The 27,199-nt window shown below is 35.1% G+C and overlaps 1 protein-coding gene across 1 annotated transcript; it reads left to right on the top strand.

Moving 5' to 3' along the window:
* The first annotated feature begins 21,805 nt into the window (after positions 1-21,805).
* On the top strand, positions 21,806-25,015 carry LOC141698486 (ACT domain-containing protein ACR8-like). The gene is made up of 7 exons (XM_074503194.1): positions 21,806-21,983; positions 22,525-22,570; positions 22,655-22,769; positions 23,111-23,178; positions 23,281-23,853; positions 24,038-24,142; positions 24,290-25,015. Exons 1-7 carry the CDS (start codon positions 21,922-21,924, stop codon positions 24,653-24,655), a joined length of 1,335 nt encoding a protein of 444 aa, XP_074359295.1. The 5' UTR covers positions 21,806-21,921; the 3' UTR covers positions 24,656-25,015.
* The last annotated feature ends 2,184 nt before the right edge of the window (positions 25,016-27,199 follow it).

Raw genomic sequence — 27,199 nt, 5'->3', positions numbered from 1 at the left:
TATACATATATTCATCACAACAACAGTATAACGGGTAGAAAACTTGCCTGAGCGACTTGGGGGTGAGAAAGGCTCGGGACGAGTCTGATATCCTATAAACAACAAGTAAGTTGGAATTAAACCAAAATCACTTGTAAATCTATACTTTAACTAACTTAGACTCTAACGCTTGTTTTGCGCTCACTGATTCGCTTAAGTCACTCGGGTACCCTCGGCTCCACCATTTTTAATAATTTAACCTTTACGAGTTTTAAAGCGATTCCTTCGCGAGTGTCTTACCAACTGCCTAACACACTTACCATAAATGTTTCATACATTAATTAACCCTTATTGGTCTTTAACCTATGTTTCAAAGTAAGGCGAGGGGAAAAGTTTCGTTCGCGAAACGCCGTTACTTGAAACGGTCGTTTCTCCTAAACCGTGCATCGGAATCGAACGAACTACATATCAAAACGAAGCTCGTAACATGAGCTATCTAAACATGGCAATGGTCATAATCTAGCAGGGGGTTCTTGGGTCCTAATGCTATGCACAAAAACAGTCCAAAGAAAATCGGACGTTACGACGGCTATGTTTACGCGATTTCCAATATTTTAAACCATTCAAACCCATTCCAAATCAACCTCAAATCCAACATACAACCAACATCCATCCTCATCACATCATAACAACCCCAACCAATTCAATTTAATCATTCATACTTATGCCTAAGCTTAACTTTAATCGTACTTAAGTTCTTTTAATCAAAACAACAACATTTACCAATCCAACAACATCCCAAAACTCACTAATCTCTACATACACAACCATCAAGCCTCTCATGAACTAAAATACTCATATTATGCTCTTAACATTCAATAACAAAGCTTGGTTAAGAGATTATACCTTCCTTGAAGCTTTTTAACACAACCCAAGAGCTTTGAATGCCTAAAGAACCTTGATCCTTGCTTGTATAACCTTAATCTTTCATAAAAATTCAAGAAAACTAAAGTTATTTCTTGAAGGTTACTATTCACCATATTCTTCCTTGATTTATAGAAAAAGATTGGCTTGGAATTAGAAGCTTAAACTTATAGGAAGTATGTAACTATCCATGGGGAAGCTTAGATAATTACCTTGCTAAATAGTAAGTGGTGGAGCTTGGATCTTCAAATTTTAAGAAATGGGCCGAGAGCTAGCTTGGGAAGAAAGAGATTTTTGTGTTTTGTTTGATGAAAATGAAATGATTTGCTTGGTTGGTTGATTTTTGTGTTGTTTTTGGTTAATGACTTAATTAACCTTGATTTTGTGTGGTTATAATTCAACCACACTTCCTTCCCTTCTATGTCATGCTTGTGTCACCTTGCACATGTCATAATGCTCCCACTTGTCCACACCTTGTGGTTTGATGATGTCACAATCCCTGGCTTCTTGTACAAGCTTGTCTCTTGGTCACTTATTTATTTTACGGTTCGCTTATCTTTCGTTCTCGTTTATCGTTTGAGGGATCATACCCGGGATCTTATTACTTAGGTTCCCTTAACCTTTCTCAATATATTATATTCCTTTTATGATCCTCTCCTATAATCCTTTAATTTCAATCCTTTTTATCCTGTTACCTTATACTCAATTCTCTCCGTATCTTGTGGATTTTCGAGAAAAATCAAAGTGTTCGGAATTGGATTCTGACGATCTTTACATACACTTATATACCACATAGAGTACTAATAATATCCCATAAGATCAATAACAGAACCCCTACATAGCGTGGCATGAAAAGTTTTCTCGTTCAGCAAAAACACTATTCATAAGGGTTTCAAAATTTCTCAAAAATTGGGGTTATTACAGTCTCCCCTCCTTAAAAGGATTCCGTCCCGGAATCAGATAGAAAACAAATGGGGATACTTTCTTAGCATTACACTTTCTAACTCTCGAGTCAATTTTCCACATTGTGGTTCTACCACCAAACTCTGCCTAGTTTGATAATCCTTCTCCTAAGCACTTGTTCCTTTTCACTCTATAACCCTTCCTGGTTGCTCCATATAGGTTACGTCGGGTTGCATATCTATGCGCTCATATGCCTCTATTTATCTGGCATCTGAATTACACTTCCTTAACATTGATACGTGAAACGCGTTATGACTCGCTACATGTTCTGGGTTAGGGCTAGCTCATATGCTAACTTCCCAAACGTCTTAATATATCCAAGGGTCCAACAAATTGTAGACTTAGCTTTCCTTTCTTTCCGAACCTCATCAATCCTTTCCAAGGGATACCTATAACATTACTAGGTCCCCTATTTCATACTCTTTATCCTTTCGTGTCAAATCAACATCCTTATCATGTCCATCTTGGGCTACTACCAGCCGTCCTCTGATTAGATCTATCATATCCTTGGTCCTTTGGACTACTGCGGGTCCGAGCATCTTGCGCTCTACAACTTCATCCTAACATAAGGGAGATCGACATTATCTTCCCTCAAGGATCTCATAAGACGACATCTCGATAATGACATATGATCTATTGTCGTAAGATAACTCAATCCGAATTAAGTGATCATTCCAAATTCTTTCAAGTCTATTGCACAGACTCTCATTATAGCTTTTATCATTAGAACTTTTGCTTCTCAATACCCATTCTTTTCCAGTTCGTAGTCGCTACTACCTTCCGTTCCTAATATTATACTAGTTATACTTTTGCTCGCTAGCGTTTTATAACTTTTTAATAACCACGTCAACCTTAGTATCACGAATGTGTTTCCATTCCGCATACTACCACCACTTTATTACTCCTTTTTCAGTTGTTTCTATTTTCCAAAATTTGATCAATCAAATAGAAGTAAAGGAATTTGTTGAGAGATCACTATGATCATGAACACTTGTTATATCGCATAGTTAGTACAGAAGGTGGCCAGCCTTTAGTACTTGACAAGCAATTAAACAACATGTGGTATCCTACTAGGCTTCTATCACAAAGATAGATAGTCATTCGGCAATACCTCCCATTCTAGAAGGGTTGTTCTTCTCAGCTTACATGAAATGAAAAGAAGAGAAAAGAGCGAACTGAAGAGAATTGTATATATATGTAAAAAATATTGCCATAAAATATCTGGCTTGGAATCTACCTCTGAACTATAGAGGTTTGTCATAGGAGAACAAAACATATATGTATTTATATCAACATCGAGTATTATCGCATCGCATTTCACATGCTTAAATATTTGCTATTCCGTCCATCATTCTATGGACCCATGCACTTCCTCTAGCTTATACACAATTACCTTTGAAACTCCCTCGATATCGAAAATCGAACCTGGGATCTCATTCTAGACATCATCGTTACTAGAATTCTATGCTTGCATCGCAACCTTCCTCGTATAATAATACGGCTCTCTATTGATAAGAAAGAATAAATAATTCACTAGGTAGATACTCTACTTAATTAGTCTATCAATGATAACTTATACACTACCACGACCCGATTAGTGGCACTCAATCTCAACACCCATTCCAATACAACTCTCACGGTTGTAATCAGCTCATTACTCGCAGAATCATTGCTGCCTTACTATGGTCCACCACTGACCTACTGTAGTCATTCATTTTCCATGAAGTCTTAATAGCTAACCATACGGAGTCCATACATGTCGTATCAAATCCTTCTAAGGAGGTAACATAATCATCATTCATGATTCATGGAGTACACTCCTGATCCTGACATACATACATGACATGAAGCATATAAAATTGCAGAAGAGTTTCAATCAAAGCACCGATAGCAGGTTAATACCATTCTTAATCATATGCCTTCAATAGAAGACTTAACTCAAAGGTTTGTTTGGTCCTTTTTGAAACATGGTCCTGGCTCATCTCAAGATAGGACCTTCTAAGATAGATAGCCCGTTCATGGCGATTACACGAATTAAACCTTTACCAACTACTATTACGGTTGGGTATTGCACAGTCATCAGAAGGAATGACAATCTTCCAAACCATAATTCAACCTTCACATTTTTAACCATCATCACTGTATTTTTTTGGCACACGCGCCTATAATTATCCACTTACCTTTAAAGTGTCGGCCACCTCTTTGGCCTTTCCTGATAGTAAAATTTCCTTACAGTCAATGTCATTTTAACCACCTCCAAATAAATTTTCTACCTTATTTCCGATCACTGCTTGAGTGAAGATGTTTTCCTTAAAATCAGATGGGAAAAAAAATATCACCATTTTTCCATAAGTTATTGCCTCATTCTTTAGAGGCTAATCACTGTCAAGACTGACTCTCAATCATACTTAGAACATTTTTTTTTCTTAAGTCCTAATTGCCCTGAATAATTTCGACCATTACTGGTTCGATCCATACTTTCTCGTGGTTTAACACGTGCCCCACTTGGCAACACTATAATTACGTCATATTTCCTTTATCCACATTTCTATTCTTGAGAATTTTGAATATTACCTTCCTTCTTGTAAAACCTCTAAGGTTATCATTTAATCGTTCCTCCTGTATTCCCTAGATACAGGGCATATCACAATACCATTTACTAATAGTAGAACCATTGTCTATATACTTCTGCAAAATTTCTCCACTGATTCTTAAAGGTTATTGTTACCTTAACCCTTTCCCAATCATACTGTCAAAACTCATACTGTCCCTATTAAGGGTGACATGCCAACCTTTATGCAGTCCCCTAGGATTCATTTTAAGTTACCAATGTTCTATCCTTAATTCCACCTTTAAAAGGTACCTGCATCCTTCCATGAATAAATCAAGTCATATTTCCTTGATAGATTATCATATTCATCATTCCCACCTCGATAGTCTATACCTAACTTCATAATAGCATCCTTATTCAAATTGAGGTCAATTCATATGGCCTCCAAAAGATAACAACGGTTATCCGCTTGTCTTGCCTAATTTGGTAACGATAACAAGGATGTTCTGGAAGATATTGGTCGTGTTCAACGTGAACTTCTTCTTAATAATTCCTTATTTACTTTTGTTGTTTATCTCAACAGTCATCTCAATGTTGGGATATCTCTTATACCTGGCGTCTCCCTTTCTGGGTATCAAGCCACCGGTCTTACACTTCACATTCTTGAAGGTCACTTTCTTCATCCAATTTTCCTAATTTCTTACTTCCTTGTCTCCTCAGTCTATCCGCGTCTCATATTTAACCTTCGAACTATCTCAAGTTTTCCTCAAATCCTCCCAACTTAAAGGGGGTACAATATATGTATCTCTTATGCCTTCAACCATCAATTTTAACTCATGGTGGATCATCATCATCCTGACGATTACATACTTTTCTATTTCTATTGCTATGAGTCTTTAGGGTTTCCTCATACCCAACTCCCTTATCATTCCTCAAACTCTGTTGCCTTTTTATTCCTTTCCACTTCAATTCCTTTTTATTTTCCTTTCTCTTATCATTATTTCATGAACCAACATAACATAAGCATTGATTTCAAATATCCTGTCATTCTGGATTCGCGTCTTCAGAACGAATCTTAACAACTTTTACAGCTTAGATTCATAATTCATCATACTCGTCTGCCTTGGTTATGGCTCTAAAGTTTTTACATTATCTCCATAACCTTGGGAAGTACTTTCCTGAAAACAATTGACTGAACTTAAATCAGTTTATTATAATCTCTTGCTCCGTGCCTTCCTTGGTCTTTCACCAGCGGGTGGTCTCTCTCTTAGGAGGGTGAGTGATAAAAACAGTCTTTTGTGGTTCATCAATCATTTTGAATCTCAAATGATTCCTATATTTCCTTTAGCCAGGCTCTTGCCTCGGCTGGGTCAGCCTGTTCCTTGGAACTCTGAGAGCTTAGCGATTTAAAGGTCCTGAAAGAATTTCTCACCTAACTGTCTCCTCAGGGTGGTGGTTGGGGATAATAGTCTAAGTTCTGTCTAGACAGGTCCATGAATTGCCGTATAGGAGTACCGTCTCGGGTCTCCTTTCCTTACTCGACTTTCTGTTTCCTTAGTATGAAATGTTTCATCCTACTCCCCATAATTGGGGTCATCTTTTAATTTAAAATCCTCATTTTCCACTCCATTATGTCATGGGTTCCTTCTATCTTGATGGCGACCTCCCTGACTATCGCGTTCAGGGTTTGCTCTAAATCTTATTCCTCAAACTATGGCTCTCATCTAAGTTCTCATCCTTACGCTCTTGAACTTTCGGAACCCAAATTCTATAGGAATACCTCATTATTCCCTTATCATCTTTCTCGATATTAATCTTTTATCTAATTGTTGGCTCTCTGCCTTCATTCATAACTTTTTCTGGCACAATATGATCTTTTCCAATAATTCGGGCTGTATTGCAATCTCAAACAGCTTTTCGGTACCGGCACCGGTTACCTTCACTTCTATTTCCATTTTCTCAAAATCTCTTATAAACTCTCCAAAAGACATTATCATCTTGAGTCTCTCCTTTTTACTAAGGGCATCAGCCACCATATTGGCTTTCCCCGAATGATAAAGAATCTCCCAATCATTATTCTTGATTAGCTCTAACTGCCTCCTCTGGCATATGTTGAGCTCTTTCTACGTGAAAATGTACTAGAGCACTTATGGCTTAGGTAATTCTCGCACTTCTCTCCATACAAGTAGTGCCTCCAATCTTTAGGGTAAAACTATTGCCACGAGCCTAAGCTCATGGGCGGGGATATCGAATTTCATATTACCTTAATTGTCTTGACATGTACGCGATTACCTTACCGTGCTGCATAAGCACGCACCCTAAGCCCTTGGGCGAAGCGTCACTACACTTCACAAAATCTCCTTTTCCATCCGGCAATGCCAGCATAAGGGCCATCACCAATCTCTGCTTCAGTTCTTGAAAGCTGTTCTCGCATTTCTCTGTCCATTCGAACTTCTCAGTCTTACGAGTAAGCCGCGTTAAAGGGGCTACTATCTTTACAACTTGAACGAACCTTCGGTAGTGACCGGCCAATCCTACCTCTGGTAGTCGACCAAACCATGGTCATCAATTCATCAGTGGTCCTTTATCCAATCCTGTCAGGATCCTCCATGGGATCCTCCTCAACAACTATCCCTTCTAGGACAACATCCTCAACCGCTAAATCCTCAATATCAACATCATCCGGTCCCGCGTTAGGACGCTCTATCGGATCCATAATCCGATCCCCAATAAATAATAAAACATCATCGCGTTGATGTTCCTCAACTTCAGGGTTCGGAGTCCCGCTACCATATACGATAACGAACTACGCTTCTATCGCTACATTTATAAGGGTTCCCATAAGGGTTTTAACTGTCAGTACTACGTTAGGTAGTCCGACTATGAACTTGGCAAGAGTTCTTATTATCTTAGTTAACTTATTATCTTAACGTCCCATCATCTCTGAGGTTTATAACGCTTAGCTCTGATACCATTTCTGTAACACCCCCAGATCCGGGGTCGGGGATCCGGGTCGTCACGGTCTTTCTTTCCACAATATCACTTCACTTAATTAATAATAAATAACCTTATGCTGTGACCCCACACTAACGCACACCACAACCCGTTATAGTCTCAGAGATGAAATTTAAATAAGTACAAGTCTTTGAATCCACAATTTAAAAGTTGTTACAACCCAAAATGATTACTTGAAAATTTACAGTTAATTGCCATTATCTGCCACAAGTTATAATTATACATAATTTGATTCTCAAAAGTAGATGGTCTGAACTACAATGGATCTACCTCTGCAGCTATAACAGCTACAACATCATCGGGAAGACGCGGGACGCTTCCCACGTGCTTGCGCTGGGTCTGCTGGAGTTTGGCCATCTTTCCTAACTGTTGTTGTGTGATGAAGAAATAAAGCAAGGGTGAGCAGCAAGCCCACCAAAATAATATGTATAATGATTTACAATATATGAGCCTACTCATAATACTCATGAAAGTCTTGGTCAAAAAAAATGAACCAAGTTTGATATCTTAATGCGATGAAGTCGCAAAATATTCAGTATATATACATATATACTTTTCAAAATATTGGAAGTCCTCTTCCATGCATAGTATACACAAAGTCCCAGTGTATAACTGTATATAAAAAATATCGTTGCAAGGTGATCTCATATATCTAACCTTGTCTCAACGTTTTTCTGAAAATCTTTGTCATTCATAAGACAATTATTAATTAGATATAAGTTTAAAAGATGAGGTTACCAAATACCCCAATATACTTATATCTTTCCCAATACTACTTGAACTACCACCGTTCAAGTTATAACCAGTTTCAAAAGTTCATCACATAGATGAGACTACAAGACAAGATTTGAATAGATTCAATCTTTGAAATATTATTGAATGAAATAAAGTTATGAGATACTTTATTTAGTCCCGATATATATATATCCACATATATATATCTCTTAAACATTTCCTGGAACCTCTGTTATGTAAAGTATGAACAGAGTTTGAAACATCCAATGAATTTTGGAAAGGAAAAGAATTTTGGCACAAACCAGATATCTTGCTGATCAGGCAAAGATACCCATAAGTAACCTTTTCTACTAGTAGATGGACGAATTCCCCACTGGTCATCACCCTGGCCGCATTAGGACCTATGCTGGACTGCCACTCAGCCACTTATGCATTTGATGGACTCCCACTGAGCCACTTACACTATCATGGACGCCCACTGAGCCCATGTTGCTTATGCCGACTCAATAGATGGACTTACTTCCCGAACGTTGGGTAAGTAATCAATTCATTTACCAAAACTGCAACCTTGTTGCGAATATAAAATACACCACAGAGCCGGATCCCTCAGGTTTTAAGCGAGTATTTAAATCCCCTTAAAAAGGAAGATCTTAAATATAAAAAATGAGTTTTGGGATCCGCTCTAACTTTTAAAAATCATTTTGAAGACTCGAAAACACTTTATAGAGTGTTTGGAGTAAAGCTGATTTAATGAAGTAAATCAGTCCCCAGAATATTTAGAAAATGACTGAATATTATTAATTAAATAATATTCCCATAAAGAATAATCTTTATAAAAATAATTGAAGTAGAAGTATTAAAACTTATACTTGAAACGAGTATTAAATAACCAAAGATATACTTATATGAAAGTATTATCTTCATTTGAATAATCGAAAATAAGTTTGATTATCGAAACATTATTCTTTAATAAAATACAGAATATATCTCAGCAAATAATCGGAGTCATAGATCCTCAAATGAATATTCAAATAATATTCATTAAATAATATAACTGAGTCATAAGTCCTCGAATGAATATTCAAATAATATTCAAATAATAAAATAAAAGGAGTCATAAGTCCTCGAATGAATATTCAAATAATATTCAAATAATAAAATAAAAGGAGTCATAAGTCCTCGAATGAATATTCAAATAATATTCAGATAAATAAATAAAAGGAGTCATAAGTCCTCGAATGAATATTTAAAATAATATTCATTAATAAAATAAAAGGAGTCATAAGTCCTCGAATGAATATTCAAAATAATATTCATTTAATATAAAGGAGTCATACGCCTTCGAATAATATTCGAAATAATATTCAATAATAAAATAAAGTTAAAGTAATCGAATAAACCTTACTCGATTAATAGTTTTGAAAACTATGACCATATATATATATATATAAGTATATATATATATATATCCATATATACAAAATCTACTCGGGATCCTCGACTCCCGGTTTTAGAAAATATTTCCACTTTTGGGTCCCTATACTAAGGGTATACGCAAATACCGCTTATCTCTAGCATAGGTATTATGCAACGAATAAGCATTTGAACCAACAGATATATAAATCAAGAATACGAAACAGGCATGCATATATATACCATATCAGCATGCTTCAATATATCGCAACATTTGCTAATTAACCAACATGCATCTATCGCAAGATAATGCATATACATATATTCATCACAACAACAGTATAACGGGTAGAAAACTTGCCTGAGCGACTTGGGGGTGAGAAAGGCTCGGGACGAGTCTGATATCCTATAAACAACAAGTAAGTTGGAATTAAACCAAAATCACTTGTAAATCTATACTTTAACTAACTTAGACTCTAACGCTTGTTTTGCGCTCACTGATTCGCTTAAGTCACTCGGGTACCCTCGGCTCCACCATTTTTAATAATTTAACCTTTACGAGTTTTAAAGCGATTCCTTCGCGAGTGTCTTACCAACTGCCTAACACACTTACCATAAATGTTTCATACATTAATTAACCCTTATTGATCTTTAACCTATGTTTCAAAGTAAGGCGAGGGGAAAAGTTTCGTTCGCGAAACGCCGTTACTTGAAACGGTCGTTTCTCCTAAACCGTGCATCGGAATCGAACGAACTACATATCAAAACGAAGCTCGTAACATGAGCTATCTAAACATGGCAATGGTCATAATCTAGCAGGGGGTTCTCGGGTCCTAATGCTATGCACAAAAACAGTCCAAAGAAAATCGGACGTTACGACGGCTATGTTTACGCGATTTCCAATATTTTAAACCATTCAAACCCATTCCAAATCAACCTCAAATCCAACATACAACCAACATCCATCCTCATCACATCATAACAACCCCAACCAATTCAATTTAATCATTCATACTTATGCCTAAGCTTAACTTTAATCGTACTTAAGTTCTTTTAATCAAAACAACAACATTTACCAATCCAACAACATCCCAAAACTCACTAATCTCTACATACACAACCATCAAGCCTCTCATGAACTAAAATACTCATATTATGCTCTTAACATTCAATAACAAAGCTTGGTTAAGAGATTATACCTTCCTTGAAGCTTTTTAACACAACCCAAGAGCTTTGAATGCCTAAAGAACCTTGATCCTTGCTTGTATAACCTTAATCTTTCATAAAAATTCAAGAAAACTAAAGTTATTTCTTGAAGGTTACTATTCACCATCTTCTTCCTTGATTTATAGAAAAAGATTGGCTTGGAATTAGAAGCTTAAACTTATAGGAAGTATGTAACTATCCATGGGGAAGCTTAGATAATTACCTTGCTAAATAGTAAGTGGTGGAGCTTGGATCTTCAAATTTTAAGAAATGGGCCGAGAGCTAGCTTGGGAAGAAAGAGATTTTTGTGTTTTGTTTGATGAAAATGAAATGATTTGCTTGGTTGGTTGATTTTTATGTTGTTTTTGGTTAATGACTTAATTAACCTTGATTTTGTGTGGTTATAATTCAACCACACTTCCTTCCCTTCTATGTCATGCTTGTGTCACCTTGCACATGTCATAATGCTCCCACTTGTCCACACCTTGTGGTTTGATGATGTCACAATCTCTGGCTTCTTGTACAAGCTTGTCTCTTGGTCACTTATTTATTTTACGGTTCGCTTATCTTTCGTTCTCGTTTATCGTTTGAGGGATCATACCCGGGATCTTATTACTTAGGTTCCCTTAACCTTTCTCAATATATTATATTCCTTTTATGATCCTCTCCTATAATCCTTTAATTTCAATCCTTTTTATCCTGTTACCTTACACTCAATTCTCTCCGTATCTTGTGGATTTTCGAGAAAAATCAAAGTGTTCGGAATTGGATTCTGACGATCTTTACATACACTTATATACCACATAGAGTACTAATAATATCCCATAAGATCAATAACAGAACCCCTACATAGCGTGGCATGAAAAGTTTTCTCGTTCAGCAAAAACACTATTCATAAGGGTTTCAAAATTTCTCAAAAATTGGGGTTATTACAACACGATTCCGACATCCTCACCCCACCATCTGCTCCAGATATAATCTACAGATAACCAGGAACACAACCATGCAATCAAATCACATCAATAATCCCTGTCCTGGCCGGAAAATGGCCAAGAACATCACTGGTTTCCGGTGAACCGACGAAAACTTTAAAATACAACTCCCTTCGATTCAGACATCCTCTAATAACGAGCTATATACCAATCGATTGCAAATTTTATAAGGAACACAACCCACTATAAATCAACAGCTAATAACCCCTAAATCAAAAAGGCCCAAATTTCAATTAAAAACATTCATACGGGTTATAAACCCTAATTTCAAAATTCGAAGATTAAACTCAATTTTGAACATGTTATTGAACTCCAAATCCGTCATATGACATATGAAAATCATCAGAAAAACAAGCTCTACAACATGCAATCATCAAATCATCCAAACAATCATCCGAACAAAAATTCATATTTTTAATTAAAATAATTCGAAAATAAATAAAAATATAGAAAATAAACCTTTATTTCTGCAGTTCTGTAACTTGGAGAAACTGAAAGAACACCTCAAAACCTCTATTTTGGTTACTCGAGCGTTCCAATCGGACTTCGCTAACACCTTCAATTTGTGGTTTGATTTTAAGAAGATTATATGAATATAAGTATTTTCTCTGGAAAATTATATAATTACTGACTGCAAATGATTTTTGATACGGAATAAAATACGGTAAAGGCTATTTATATTTACGGAAAATTAATATCCCGTTGGATCATTCCAGATACAAAATGGTACGTTTATTTATAAAAACTGATCCAAACAGTACCGGTTTTCGGGATAATTATCCAAACCAGTACAATTTGTACTGCGGTCTTGGTCACAGCGCCTGGTTACACGTATTACGAGGTGATAATTGTGATAGTTTAATAAAAAGATCCCGTTTATCAAAAATACGAGTTTTAACGATTTACCGAAATGAATAATGTATCGAAAATATTGCGTCGGGACCCGCGCAGGACAAACCGTACGCCGGATCGAAAAAGTCAAAACATGGAAAATGCTCGGAATATTGCAATTAGGTTAGGAAGGAGTTTTCGGAAGAGTTTCGGGTTATAAAAACGTAAAAACGGATGACGTCGGTTGGTTCCCGATTTTATAAAATAGTTTTAAAATACTCGGAAAAAGATTTTATAAAATCCATATATTTCCTATAAAATCATAAATCAACATAAAAATAAATAGGAAGATATGACAATTATCTATATTTTATTTTGGACATATGAAAATTAAAATACTCAATTAATATTATTTTAAAAACATCCAAACACATTTAACACATAACAAATAATTCACAAAATAGATACTAAACACATATAATAATTGTCTATTAGCAAAAATAATTACACGATATATCCTGGATATTACAGTCATCCCATCATACCATCCACCATATTAACTAGATCCCCCTCCATACCCTTGAAAAAATAGACCTAACCATCATGGGTTTACACTACCCCGTATTGTGTCTGAAATTTTATTTGTGTGGTTTGTGAGCCCAAATTAAGTTGAAACGAGTATGGGTCATAAACATGAATTTCCTCTATTTCAATGAACAAAGAAACATCTCCTGATCTATTCAGCAACATTTCAGGGACATTTAACATTCGCGTAACATCATCATCACATGATATACCCATTTAATAAAAACCTTCAACTAGGTTGTACTGACCAGTGTAAGGATACTTCAAACTCAATTCTGAATTCCAATGACACAAACTAATATTAATTAAATTATACATAACACGTCTAAGTTCATCATAAGTAGTACAATATCACTAACATAACAGACTTGGTTTCAGGTGGATGGTCCACTTGGGTGCTACGAGTGTGCAGAGAAATTCTTTACGTGACATTCATTTAGACTTAGATGGCATGTACGAGGATTCCTTCAACTGGAGGTCCTACGATGATTGCGCGGTCGAGGCCCGAGACATTTCTAAGCTTGAGTTGTCACTGATGAGTGCACCATTCCCCCTCATTTACTTAACATGGGTTTAGTGGTGCTACACTGAATGGGTCACGAGGCAGTTTAAATACTTGCAACAGGTCCCTACTGCATCTCCGCTTACAGGCCATTATTCTTTACACAAGGGTTAGAGTGGATGGCCTTTAAAGGTCAATAGGGTGCGTGAGATGTGAGAGTTTCACCATAGAGACATACTTGGAGTAATATCCGGGAAATATCGTGTAATTATTTTTAGCAATAAATAATTGTTATGTGATTTTATGTGAATTTTTGAAGAATTATTGGATAATTGGAAGTGATGTTTGAGTGTTTATATATGATAAGATCAGGGTATTTAAATTTTTTAAAATGTCCAGAATAACATATAGATAATTTTGGTAATTTTTGGGTTGTTATATGACTTTATAAGGATTTATATAATTAATAATTATTATTTTTAAGTAATTATAAAACTACTTTATAAAATTAGGAATCGTCCAACTTTAACCGTTTTTGCGTTTTTACAACCCGAAACTCGTCAGAAACCCCTTCCTAACCTAATCTGATTATTCTGAACGTTTTCCGTGCTTTGATTTTTTCGATCCGGGGTACGGTTTGAGTCGTACGAGTCCCGACGTAAAAATTTTTGATACGATAGTCATTTCGGTAGATCAATAAAACTCGTATTCTTGAGAGACGAGATATTATTACTTTATTTTCGTATAAAGTGTTTTATAAGAAGCCCAGTTTTGATAATTATCCAAATCTGGTATCAAATTGTATCGTTCTTATAGTTACTTAGCGGCTAAGTAATTTATTTTCGGATCCGATATATAAGTGTAATTATGAAATTATTAAATAAAATATGTTGTGGTTCTGTCAGCAGAGTGTTATATTTATTAGTAGCTAAGTGTGACTCTGTGATATTCGAGGATTAATTATATTATTAAATGTTGAGTTGTATTGTTTTGTGTTCACTTTTAAAAGTGATTTTATGTTCCCATAAATATTGAGATTATTTCTAAAATTACTTTTATGCTTTTATAATTTCAATATTTATTTTTAGGAATTTATAAAATTCAGAAATCGATATTTCATCAGTTATTCATCTTTAAATGATTTTCTAAGTAGCATTTATATGTAAATTCAGTATTTAATTTCAGAATGCTTCAAAAATTACGAAACTCATATTTTCTTAAGTTCAAAATATTTCGAGAATTTTAAAATTATTCCGGAAATTTTTGGCTTTTATTCGCCCGCGCGTCTGTTCTTTAAATTGTAAAATGCGGGTCTTATGCGCGTTCCAAAAATGACTTAAAAATTAAAAAAAAAATTATATTATTAGTTTTTAATTATTTTAGGAATTTTAAAACTATTTTGATAGTTTCTCGGGTTAATTTTACCCGCAAATTAGTCGTCATATTGCAAGTATCGTGTTAATTGCGGGGTTTTGCAGATTAAATAAATACAAGTTGGGGGCAGATAATTACGTTTGGTCATATCCTTTTTCTTTAGTTCACTTGTCTCTCTCATCCAATCTCTCGATTCTCTTCTCACTCTCTCGTCTCTCTCCCTCTGTAATCTCTCATCTCTCTATTCTTCCTTCTCGGTTTATTCCTCCAATTAATCAATCCCTCTCTTCTCTTCGTGTTGTTTATTTCTTCATTTTTCCCTGTTCTCTCTGTTCTTGTTGCAACGCCCCTGCTCCGTTCCCTTGCCGCGTTTCTGATTTTTCCGGCGAGCTGTCGCCGCCTGCTTCTTGCCACCTCGATATATATATGAACGTATGTATATGTTTGGGTGTGGTATTTCCGTTTTACTTCCTGTTGCCGCCGCCCCTCACCGTTTCCAGTGAGGACGGTGGCGCGTGGCTATTAATTGTTGCGGTTTTTTGGTTGTCTTAATTCAGTTGTTTTGATGATGGTTGTTTTTATTTTTGTTATTTTTGCAGAAATTAAGTTGAATGAATTCGTGAAAATATAAGTATAATTTCGTGCGGAAATTGTTAATTAATCGGTGAAATTAATTTGGAAACCCGAATAATATCGGGAACCAATAAATTTTGCTGTCGACGATGAGCATTGGCGAGTTGACGGTGATGATTTTAATCTGAGCCCTACGTTTATAAATTAAATAAATTAGTTCGTGAAGTTAATTTCGAAACAAAAATGATTAATTAATTTTAAAAGTTGTATCGTTAGTGGAAATTGATTTCAAATTGTGAATACGATATTGACGTCAATAATGTTTCGACGGGTAGTCCGAAAAATAGAGGAGGCACTGCACGATTTTCGGGAAATTAATTCTGAAAATACGGGAACGTAACCTATAATTATCGAAAATATCGAATAAAAATATATAATTATATTATACGAAACCTAATTACGTGTCGTGACAAGATATTTTATAAATAATCGATTACCCTACTTTTCAAAATGACGGCTATACGTACTTTCTGAAAATTAGTACCGAACCGAATTTCGAAGATGTGGACCTTGATTGTTATGTGTATTACAATAATACATATATAAATGCGAGTCATGTTATGAAATCGTATGGGTAGAATTGATAGTGACATTATGTTAAGCATAAACGATTATCAAAATTAGGGTATCTCGACTCTGTAGGTTCTAGTCAGAGGACCCGAGGATTGACATCGGACTAAGAATAACCTAGTGGTCAGTCGTCAAGCTCAGCAAGGTTCCAATCGAAGGACTTGAGTGTTGGAATCATAACCAGGATAAGTTAGTGATTAGAAGATAAAGCCGAACATCCAAGTCGGTCCAAAGTCAACCAATAATAGTGGTTAAAGCTTATCAAGGCAAGTAATCCTGAACTTTCTTGTGATATACTGCAAGTCTTCCTTTCCTATTCTAAGTTCAGAATAGTTAAATATTCTATATTTCGCTATAATTACTCTTATTTATGCATGTACTTTTCATTATTGTTCCTTTATTATCGATTGATCTCTTGAGCAAATACCTATTATTCCGGGTTATTTGCGAACCCTGAATCGGGATGTTTTGAAATTAAAATGATTTGAAATCAAAATACTCTACGGGCTGGATGTTTACTATGAGGGCCAGTGATGAACTGGACCCTATGGGCTGGGGATGAACCGGACCTTTGGGCCGGGGATGAACCGGACCTTTGGGCCATAGTGTCTGGGTACCCGAATGGATCTATACAGGTAGGTATAGATCTACATTATATCCTGACTGATCAGCAGGGTATGAGTGTAAACGTTGAACTAGTATCCAGTCTAATTTATTGTTGATCGCCATTGACGATATTCTCTCTTGAAAAGTTTCAAATCTACAAAACCGGACAAAGACCTGGTTGAAAAGATGAATGAGTAAATCACTCATTGCTTTTAATTTATGATAGAGGGCCAATAAAGGCCAACATTTTATTCACTCAACTATTTCAAGTAAATAGAAATGTTTATAAATTACTTAAAACTTTTTTCTAGAAATCTCTTTGAACTTAATACCTGGAATTATGATACTTGCTGGGCATTTTTGGCTCACTCTTGCTTTGTGAATTTTTATTTCTTTTAGAAACACATGGGAATAAAAGTGAATAGCTCGTAATAGACAGCAGAAGTTAGTAAGACCACAGCTGCAAGAGGGAGAAGATGTTAGAATGAGTAAGACAAGGGAGTTAATACCGAGGTAATAAACTTGTATTTTAATTATTGTAGAGTTAAAAGGCTAGATTCTTGTTTCATACCATAACCTGGAAACGATCGCGAATTGAGGGGTCATTTGTATGTTATTTTATTTTTTGTAAAGATTGTTTAGCGACACTCAATCTTAACCCCGAATTTTGGATGTTACACTTGGGCCACCATATTATGATGTACAGCCAAACCTATGTGCGTAGTTGAGTATCCTCAGTGGTACGATAGAGTCGCTAGGCATTTTATGATCAACCTCAGGATTTGGAAGGAGCGTCATGGATTCCAGATATCGCAGAGGGAACCTACCCGTGGCTGTAAAATTCCCCCAATCAACCTTGTTATATTGTGTAGTACACTGCCTTTCAAATACCACAATAAAAGATGTTTACATCTTCAAAATTTTCATTGCAGGTTGAGGGCTTGTCTAATGTCTACCGAAACCTTCAAGACTGCGGCGTCGCAGAGAATGATCAAGACGTTGATGATGCACGACATGGTATACATGGTAAACTTAATATCATGGGTTATTCACACCATCTACGGAGACCCCCTTATCCCGCACCGAATGTTAAATATACTAGACCCCATGTTGTAGGTGGCCATACCAGTAGGCATGCTACTCCAGTTCTTTATGCCACTTCAGCTCCTCGGGATGGTTGGCTGCCTTGGGTTCATCCCACTGATGATGCTGGCTCTTCATCATGTACGGGTGCATACTTTGGTTGGGAGTAGAGTTCTCATGGCCATGGATCAGGTGACTATGCTTTGGACCATTTCGATCAGGGCCATGGAGGTGGTGGATCTACTTGGGGGTAATTCTCTAAGGGCCATGAATCAGCTGAGTATGCTCGGGACCATTTCCATTAGGGCCACGTAGGTGGTGGGTTTACTTGGGGACAGTTTCCCGAGGGTCATGATGCTGCTATGTATACTTGGGGTCAGAGTTCTCAACTCCATGATGTAGGTGGTATGCATGTTTGGGGGCATAGTACCCACGGCCACGGACCTGATGGATCCACTTTCGGGTAAACTACCCATCCATTTGTTGGTACACCTCCATCTACTGTTGCATTTTTATAGCATATTCAGGGTTTCCCTGGAAACACATATGGCTCATGCTGCTCTTTCTAGACCCCAGCTAGGGGTTTTGTCCCGTGGGCATTGCGTGATACTTCGTCCAGTCAATACGCATCCACAAACGGATATGAGCAGGGAGGTCAGATGCATACATCCCCTATCATACAAAAAATATATGGAGGATGAGATCGATTTGGACGATCAAGAGCCTGATCTTCCTGCACAGCTCAAGCAGCAGCCCCGTATAGCGGTCAAATGAATGGGGAGGCTATGTCACACTCGTGGGAGGTTTTGTGGATGGTTACTAGTACTACTTTTCTTGTATTCAGTCTTTCATTATGACTTTCATTTGACTTATCTTTAGTCCGGACTTGTTGATCTTATTTGTATGACTGGATTCTATTTTTTTGTTGTGTTACTTTTGTTTGTATGCTTAATTTCTTTATTACGGGAAACATCACAGTGCTTATGGTATGTCTACATTACATATGTACCAAATTCAGTAAAATAAAACACTATATATAAAAAGGATTCATGAAAAAATAAGGGTATATCAAATTAAATGGATTATTACAAAAATAATGGTACATCAATACCAAATCACATACGAAAACAAAACATCAACTTTGTCAATACAATTAAAATTTCTTAAAAATCACCAAGTTCAACAAACTGAAATGCATTCCATTTATGCCAACATTAATGACAACAGTAATAAATCCATAAAATGATTAAAGTAATAGACTCGAGCATAACAAAATTAAAATTGTCACATACTGAAAATAACGTTACATTATAAAAACAAAAAACTAAAGCAGTACATTAATGGAAAATAATAGTACATTAATAAAAAAACAGAAATACAAAATGGAAACATGCGGAAAGCAAAATAAAAAAATAATAATTATGGCAACATCCTGTGATCCAGCTTCAACATCATCATCATCCTGCACTGTCATTATCGTCACCATCCTTAATCATGAATACTTCATGTCCACAGAAGAGGTGTATTGAAATCGTAAAACAATTTCTTCCGCATTCTAGAGATTAACGTAATATCAAGTTGAAGGTGCATCGGTCAACCAGGTCTCACCATCAGTATCAAGGTTCATTTTACAGTCAGAATTGGTGATGGTATATGAGTTTAAATGTTGCATAGCAGCGCAGTTCAATGCCTTATTAATCGGTACAACATTTTCTTCCAAAAAGACAACTTTCACTTTGTTAGTGCAATATAATAGTAATTTTTTGGAAATACAATACAGTTTTTTAAAAATCTTTGCACGACGATAGATTTATTTTTTTTATTGCTTACATTTCGTCACTAATGACCAATTTCAGAGACCTTTGTTGTTCATTTCTTGAATTTGTTATGTCTTGTACATTTTCTCGCTCAATAATTAATCCAACAACATCTACAACCCCAAAAAAAAATATCATAGATATATTACTAAATGTAATGCCAAAAAGTACATTGAAAATGATGTACAACAATTACCAATGCAGTGATTATTTTGGAAGTGAACTTGATCAATTGTTGCAAGATCAACAAAATCAAATACATCTTCATAAGTTTTAGAAACTTCGGTATTTTGGATTAAATAATAAATGAGAATGTGCATGTCACTTTCCACACATTTATAAGTGCCCTCGTAGGGTGTCAAAAGAAAATTTGAAATATCATAAGTTCAGCCTTCGATAATTCAACCATGAAAATGACCTACCTAGCTCCTCAAATAGTATCCATGCATGAATACGGTTGCGCTGTAAAAAAATCATGAATAGATTTATAAATGAGAAATATTAATAATTTGAACCACATAAATAAATTTGGTGATTGGCAATATTAATTACTCAAAGCATTTTACATATTCATCGACAAATATCATCTGCAAACCTCGATCGGCTACATTGTTACTCTTATAATCATCTCATTGTCATGATATTTGAACTTTTATTCTCCACTGAATTTGATTTACAGGTTAAAGGTTTTGTAGAGATGTGTATGTTACTTAAGCCATTAAAATGTAGTCTAAATGATTTATGAATTATGCAATCACAAAAGAAATCTTTGAAGCCTTATGCCCGTATAGTGTTTAATTTATAGAACCACATCACCAAATCAGTTAGGTATCCCGTGAATATACAATATAAGCCACGTGCAAGGATTTTCAATAATTTTGAGACAAACACTGAAAAGGTTTCGGTGGAAGAAGACATTAAAAATATCAATGACAAGTCAAATCAAATGAATGAAATACAAATGAAAAGATAACTCTTTGATAAAAAAAAATCACTTTTTACAGTGCTTATGCGTAATTCATTGATTATATGTTTGATAGTAGTTGAAATCATGCATCAATAATCTTACGCATTACAAATTTCATTTATTTTACTAGTGATAAAAATACAATGTTCTTGACTTCTAATATTGTAAAAAAACAAAAATAATTTAATAAAACGAATTGTCAGTACTTGTTGTTTATTCACTTCGTACCTTAATAACAAAGAGTACATTCGATTTTATCGCAATGAGTGTAATAGTTTATATAATTGTCTAGACAATAACTGTAATGACAAACACATTTTTTATTGAAATGGATAACAAATTACATTGAAAATGAACATTGAATAAGTAATTATATAATAAGGAAAACATATTGCAAGTAAAGATACGATACTGAAACAAGGTGCAAATTTTTTAGCCATCCACGTGATCAACTACATACTCATCAAACTCTGGATCCGCAATCTCCTTAGTAATCTCATCGCCTACATCCTTATCCTCCTGTATCATGCATCACAGAGGATGTATGCATATAATCTCCTTTCCTATATTTATGGGTCGAGGCGTACATACTCACCGAGTATCACGCAATGGCCACGGGTCGGGGTCCTGAATGTTATGACCCCAAGTTGTAGTCATACCAGTATCTTCATGGCCCCAAGAAAAATCTCCAAATTTTTCTCGTCATTTTCAATTTGATTTTAAAATGTTTAAAATTAATTTTACTTAAATAACTGTCAAAAGTATAAAAAAAGAATTACTAAATAACATATATAAAATCATAAATAAATGTAATAATTAACATGATTGGATCAAATAAATCAGTAATCAAATCAAACAAATCAACCCCGATAAATGTAACTAATTTTTCGGAGATGACCAAATACCAATTAATCAAACCATTATCATTCTAAATAAATTAGTCCTCTAATAAAATTATATCTAGTTCATTAATAAAAATATGGTGAATAAAAATAGAAAGTTGGAAATAAGATAAGGCGTGTGGATTCCACCCTGTATATATATAGCTGGAAGGTAGAACAAACAAGGCGTGTCTTGAGAGACAGCAGCAGTGTTGAAGTTTAGAGAGAGAAAACAGTAATAAAATCTTTGTATTCTAGAGAGAGAAACTGAAAGCTCTAACAAATACTTACAATATGGCATGGCCTTCTTATTTGGATGAATATGAAAAGCTTGTCATCAGAATGACCACGCCCAGGTTTTTATTTTCTTCATTTTTCTTGATTATTTTCATTTTTTGGGGTTTTTATTTTTGTGATTTTTGTAATTAATTTGCTTATTTTCACCTTGTTTTTGATGATTCGGCAATACCCATATGATATCTTGAATTTTTACATGTGCAATATGAATATTTCAAGAATTTATATATACCACAGTAAATAGTTCTTGAAATTTTTGAAATTTATATTTTGATGATTTTACATGACCCATATGATATGTTGAATTTTTACATGTATAGAATGATCATTTACATGAATTTACTGCAGTAAATAATTACCATGTTAGTTGATGGTAGAATAGTGATTAGTAGTACTAAACTGTTACACTAATCTTGGGTAATTAATTAATTTTTAATTTTTTAGAATTTTTTTATGCTGATCTTGCTTGTTTTACTTGGACTATTTCAAGTCACACCGACTTTGATTTTATTATTCTGATGAAGTTGAATGTTTTTAGATTGAAATGAGATGAATTTTGATGTTTCCAGAATGTTTGACTTGTGTTTTATTTTGGTACAGGGTCAGTGTTGATAATGCTGGTTGTTCCAACGCAACCCGCGTTACGGTGAGACTAAATTTTTCGATTGACTAGACTTTTGTGTTTGTTTGAATTTTTTGCTGGACTAATGTTGAAAATTGGTGTTTACAGATTGATAGTGCTAGAAAACATAAGACACTTCTAGAGGCAGTGCAGGTTCTTACGGACTTGAATTTATTGTTTAAAAAGGCTTATGTTTCGTCTGATGGGAAATGGTTCATGGATGGTAATTCCGGTACCTTGTTTACTTGTTTTACTATTCATTTTAGGTGCATGATGATTAGATTAGAGGTGGCAGTTTTGGGTTATAGGATCGGTTTTATAGACGTAGCAGTTTCATGCCGTTTTAAAGCTTACTGATATCTTGAACTAATGAATGTCAAAAAATGAGTTACTCTGGATCATATTGAGTTAGTCGATTCATGTTGTGTCTTATGAAGGCTTTGGCGTATTTAATCGAGTCGGTTTCTGAGGCAGATTCTTTGTCGTGTAAGACAACCCCTAATGATGATAGTTAGTTTTGAGCGGAAAATAATGTCATTTTATTTGTTTTTGATGATGCTACAGTTTTTCATGTAACTGATTTGGATGGGAATAAGCTAATCGATGAAGGTGTCATTAGCAACATTGAAAAGGTTAACAAATTAAGTCTAAACTTTAAGATGTTCTTATTTCAATTATAATTGTATCATTATAATTATGTTGACTTTGGTTGCTATCTGTTTGTTTGTTGATAGTGTCTTGGTAAACTTCATTATTCGCCACCACCATCAAAGTGCGTTGATGATCTGACAGCTTTGGAATTAACGGGAAATGATAGAGTTGGTTTACTTTCTGAGGTTTTCGCCGTATTGTCTGATTTGCAAGTTAATGTGGTTGAGTCTAAGGTGTGGACACATAATGGCCGAATAGCATCTCTCATCTATGTTAAGGATTGTGAGTCAGGGTACCCAATTGAGGATAAGCAGAAAATTCACAGGATCGTGACACGGTTGAGAAATGTTCTTGAAGGAGATACTAATATTAGAAGTGCTAAAACTGTTATTTCTTTAGCAGTTACTCATACAGAGAGAAGACTTCACCAGATGATGTTTACAGACCGTGATTATGAAAGAAAGCCGATAATTAGGACTAATGGTGACTCCCCAATTGTCTCTGTTCAAAATTGTTTAGAGCGTGGTTATTCTGGTGTAAATATTAATTGTAAAGATAGAGCCAAGCTTTTATTTGATGTTGTCTGCACTTTGACCGACATGGAGTATGTTATCTTCCACGCAACTGTCAAAACAGTATTCAGTCGAGCAAATATGGTACATGTTCTTCAGCTTATGCAAATCTGCAAATATTACTTATTATGATCTTTCACCTTCTATGAAGCAAAATCTCTCTTTATCATCCTGTTTTATATATGCATATTTTACATCCTCGGTAAGGAAAGAAAAAATAAGGATTCTGACAAGTAATGCACTGAATTATGTTTTAATATGTTCTCAGGAGTTCTTCATTAGGCATATAGATGGTACCCCTATTAGTTCAGAAGCGGAAAAACAACGTGTAATCCTCTGTGTACGAGCTGCAATTGAAAGAAGGGCATCCGAGGTAATGTTTAGTGAGTTATATCTATATTATATTAGCACAACCCCTGCTTTTAGAAAATTAGATCATTAAGTTCTGTTCCAGATTATATGAATTTTAGTGTTTGATGGGGTCTTATGTCTTGACTGATTAGCTTAGTTATTTCAATAGGGTTTGCAATTGGAGCTTTTGGCAGATGACAAGGCAGGACTACTGGCAGATGTGATGCGGACCTTCCGTGAAAATAGTCTTAATGTGACAAGGGCTGATATAGCCACTACATTGGACACTGCTCGGAATGTATTCTATGTAACGGATTCCATTGGCAACCCAGTGGATTCAAAAACCATTGAAACGGTTCGACACCAAATTGGATTTGACAAGTTACGAGTAAAGGAAATTTCATCGATTAATCATGAGAAGGAAGAAAGGGATGATGAAGCCACTGCTGGTGTTGGTGGGGCAGTTTTGGAATCGCTTGGAAGCTTAGTGAAAAAGAATCTATACAATTTGGGATTTATAGGATCTTATTCCTGAATAAAGAACAAGACAGGGTGTAAAGAATTGCACATAGCAGGTGACATATACTTAGTTTCAAGGTTGGACAATGGACATTTGTACATAGACTAGGTGGCTGTATAGTTGGATTTGGTCAGTAGTAGTTTATAAATACGTAGAGATATGCATGGTACATAGATAGTCTTGATTATATTGGTGGGATTTTGAGGAATTCAAAACGGCGGATGGAAAGTAGGGAGAATGGTTTCTAGATGATTAGGTCTTAGGCTCCGTTTGGGATTGCCGTTAAAAATTGCTGTGCTGTTAGAAAAAGTGCTGTCGAAAAAAGTGCCGCTGTAAAAATCAGATAACTGTTTGGTAATTTTTTTGATACGTATATGTTTTGATGCTAAAAATTAAAAATAATGATGCTTTTGGTAAAATTTGATGGTAAACTCTGCATCTGCTTCCCGCAACAACTGAAAAACAGCTTTTTCTAAAAGTACGGGGGACTTCCTTTTTCTAACAGCAGTTTTTTTTGTCAAAATCACTTTTTCGAAAAACAGCTTTTAAATTTTATCAAACAGTTTTTTAAGTGCTTTTCAGCTGTTGCTTTCTGCTACAGTAATATCAAACACACTCTTATTAATATTTTATTGCAGCTTGTACGTATATAAAAGACTAGTTGAGGTATATGTATTGTAAATTTGTAATAGCCAATTGCTATCCTTCTCTCAAGATATTTTGTTTGATACTGTTAGGCGAAAAAAAGGAAATCAAACTTTTCGAAATGATTTACCTACAAAATTCTCATGACTTTCAGCGTCTAGAAAGCGCAAATTCATATATCTTAGATCGAAAATGTCCTGTTTTTCATGAATTCTACCACGACTCCGATAACTGTTTATACAGTTTTAGACCGATATTTTAGGCCTTTACAATCATAAATTTGATTTTACGTGAAATTTAAGTAGGAATGAAGTAAGCTGGCTTTTTTAACAGTCCACTATTTTAATCCTTAATTTCTCGTTCAAGACGGAACAAGACGGTAATGGAATGAGAAGTCATCGGCTCATTTAATCCTGAATTTCTTATTATTGTGAGCACAGAACGAGTTTATAGTCATTAGCATAATGCAAGCTTTGTGGAGAAATTTTTATGACTAATCACTTGTTTTCCCTCTGTGCAGTGCGTTAATTTATGTAACAGGGATAGATACATGATAAAATATCGAAGACAAAGAAGTGAACCATAGTAAGGGGAAAGGAAGCAAAGAAAATGACAGACTGTAGAACAATTTAAGCTATATGAGGACGCTTTTCATTGAAATGAAATATCGTAGTAAGATATTTTTGATGTCCCCGTTAACTATTAAATTTTGTTGAATTGTTAATCACGACCAATGTACTCCTCTCTTTACAATTAAATAATAAATTAAATAATAAATTTTGTGAAGTCGTCATAGGAAGCAACGGTGCAGAGGAATTGGGAAACAACATCAACAATATTAAGTAGTTAAAAGTTTAGTCAATCAAGATTACAGCATTTATCGAAAATCCTAGGTAATTATTCCACTTTTGTCAGTTAACCCTGTTCTGTTTTGCCGGTAATTTTTGTAAATTTGGTCGATAGTAGTTTTTAGTGCCAGTCTCACGTACCCAAATTACTCCAGAATTCTTCCGTAATAACGGAACCAAAATTCCTAAACAGCTTCGAAAAAGAAGTATTCAGGTTTATTTTTCCGAGGTCAGCCAAATTCCAATTTTTTTTAAAGATATTTAGTTGAAAATAAGAATGCAAGAAATAATTTATTAATTTTTTGGACAAAAGGGTACTGTATTGTATATTAGCACATCTGGTTCCACCTATTATTCCACAACGAAAGGACAGCAAGGTAAAAAGGTCATGGACCTTGGACTTAAAATATCGGGAGATATTCTTTTGGATGCGAATTCGATTCCATAATTATAGATTACATTGTTGCATTATTTCACATTGATTTTTCAGGAGCCCCGTGGTCCTCACTCTTCCACCAACAGCCGGAAATCATTTTTTAGTTCAAACTACAAATAAGAAAAGTGACACCAAACCAACAAAATGGTTGATGACGTGATAAAGTGGTTTAACTCTTGTTCCTTTACGAAAGATCAAAAGTTTGACAAAAAATAAAACAGAGATCGAAATCGAAAACTATATATCACTCATAATATGAAATTGTAATATTAGTGTCTTAGAGCAAGTTCAATACTAGATGTAAAATAACTATAGATATTGGTATAATATAACTGTTGGACAAACTTAGTATTTTAGACTAAGTTGTGAATCATTTTGAGACTCTATATGAGTGAGACACATTATGTGTTAGTGGTGTGTATTTATTGGAACGTATTCTCCTCTTCGAGGGGATTCCAACGCATATTTACACGCTCAAAATAAGTAAAAGGTGAATGAGAACTGATATTCCAAAATTTTACCTTTTAATATGAAAAGTGGTTTTGTACCACATCGAGAGTAGCACAAACCTATTCTTTAATTTTTCTTATAAATACCATGTATCACATCGAAAAGAAAAACAAGTCATTT

This window comes from Apium graveolens, chromosome 11, assembly GCF_009905375.1.
Source record: "Apium graveolens cultivar Ventura chromosome 11, ASM990537v1, whole genome shotgun sequence".
Classification (NCBI taxonomy): Eukaryota; Viridiplantae; Streptophyta; class Magnoliopsida; order Apiales; family Apiaceae; genus Apium; species Apium graveolens.
This window is presented reverse-complemented; position numbering and strand designations above follow the sequence as displayed.

What these genes read in the sequence shown, in the direction of transcription:
- LOC141698486 (XM_074503194.1), top strand. Translation starts at nt 21,922, where the DNA reads ATGGCATGGCCTTCTTATTTGGATGAATATGAAAAGCTTGTCATCAGA. An exon ending in ATCAGAATGACCACGCCCAG is followed by an intron (nt 21,984 to 22,524) that starts GTTTTTATTTTC and finishes ATTTTGGTACAG; the next exon opens with GGTCAGTGTTGATAATGCTG. An exon ending in TCATTAGCAACATTGAAAAG is followed by an intron (nt 23,179 to 23,280) that starts GTTAACAAATTA and finishes GTTTGTTGATAG; the next exon opens with TGTCTTGGTAAACTTCATTA.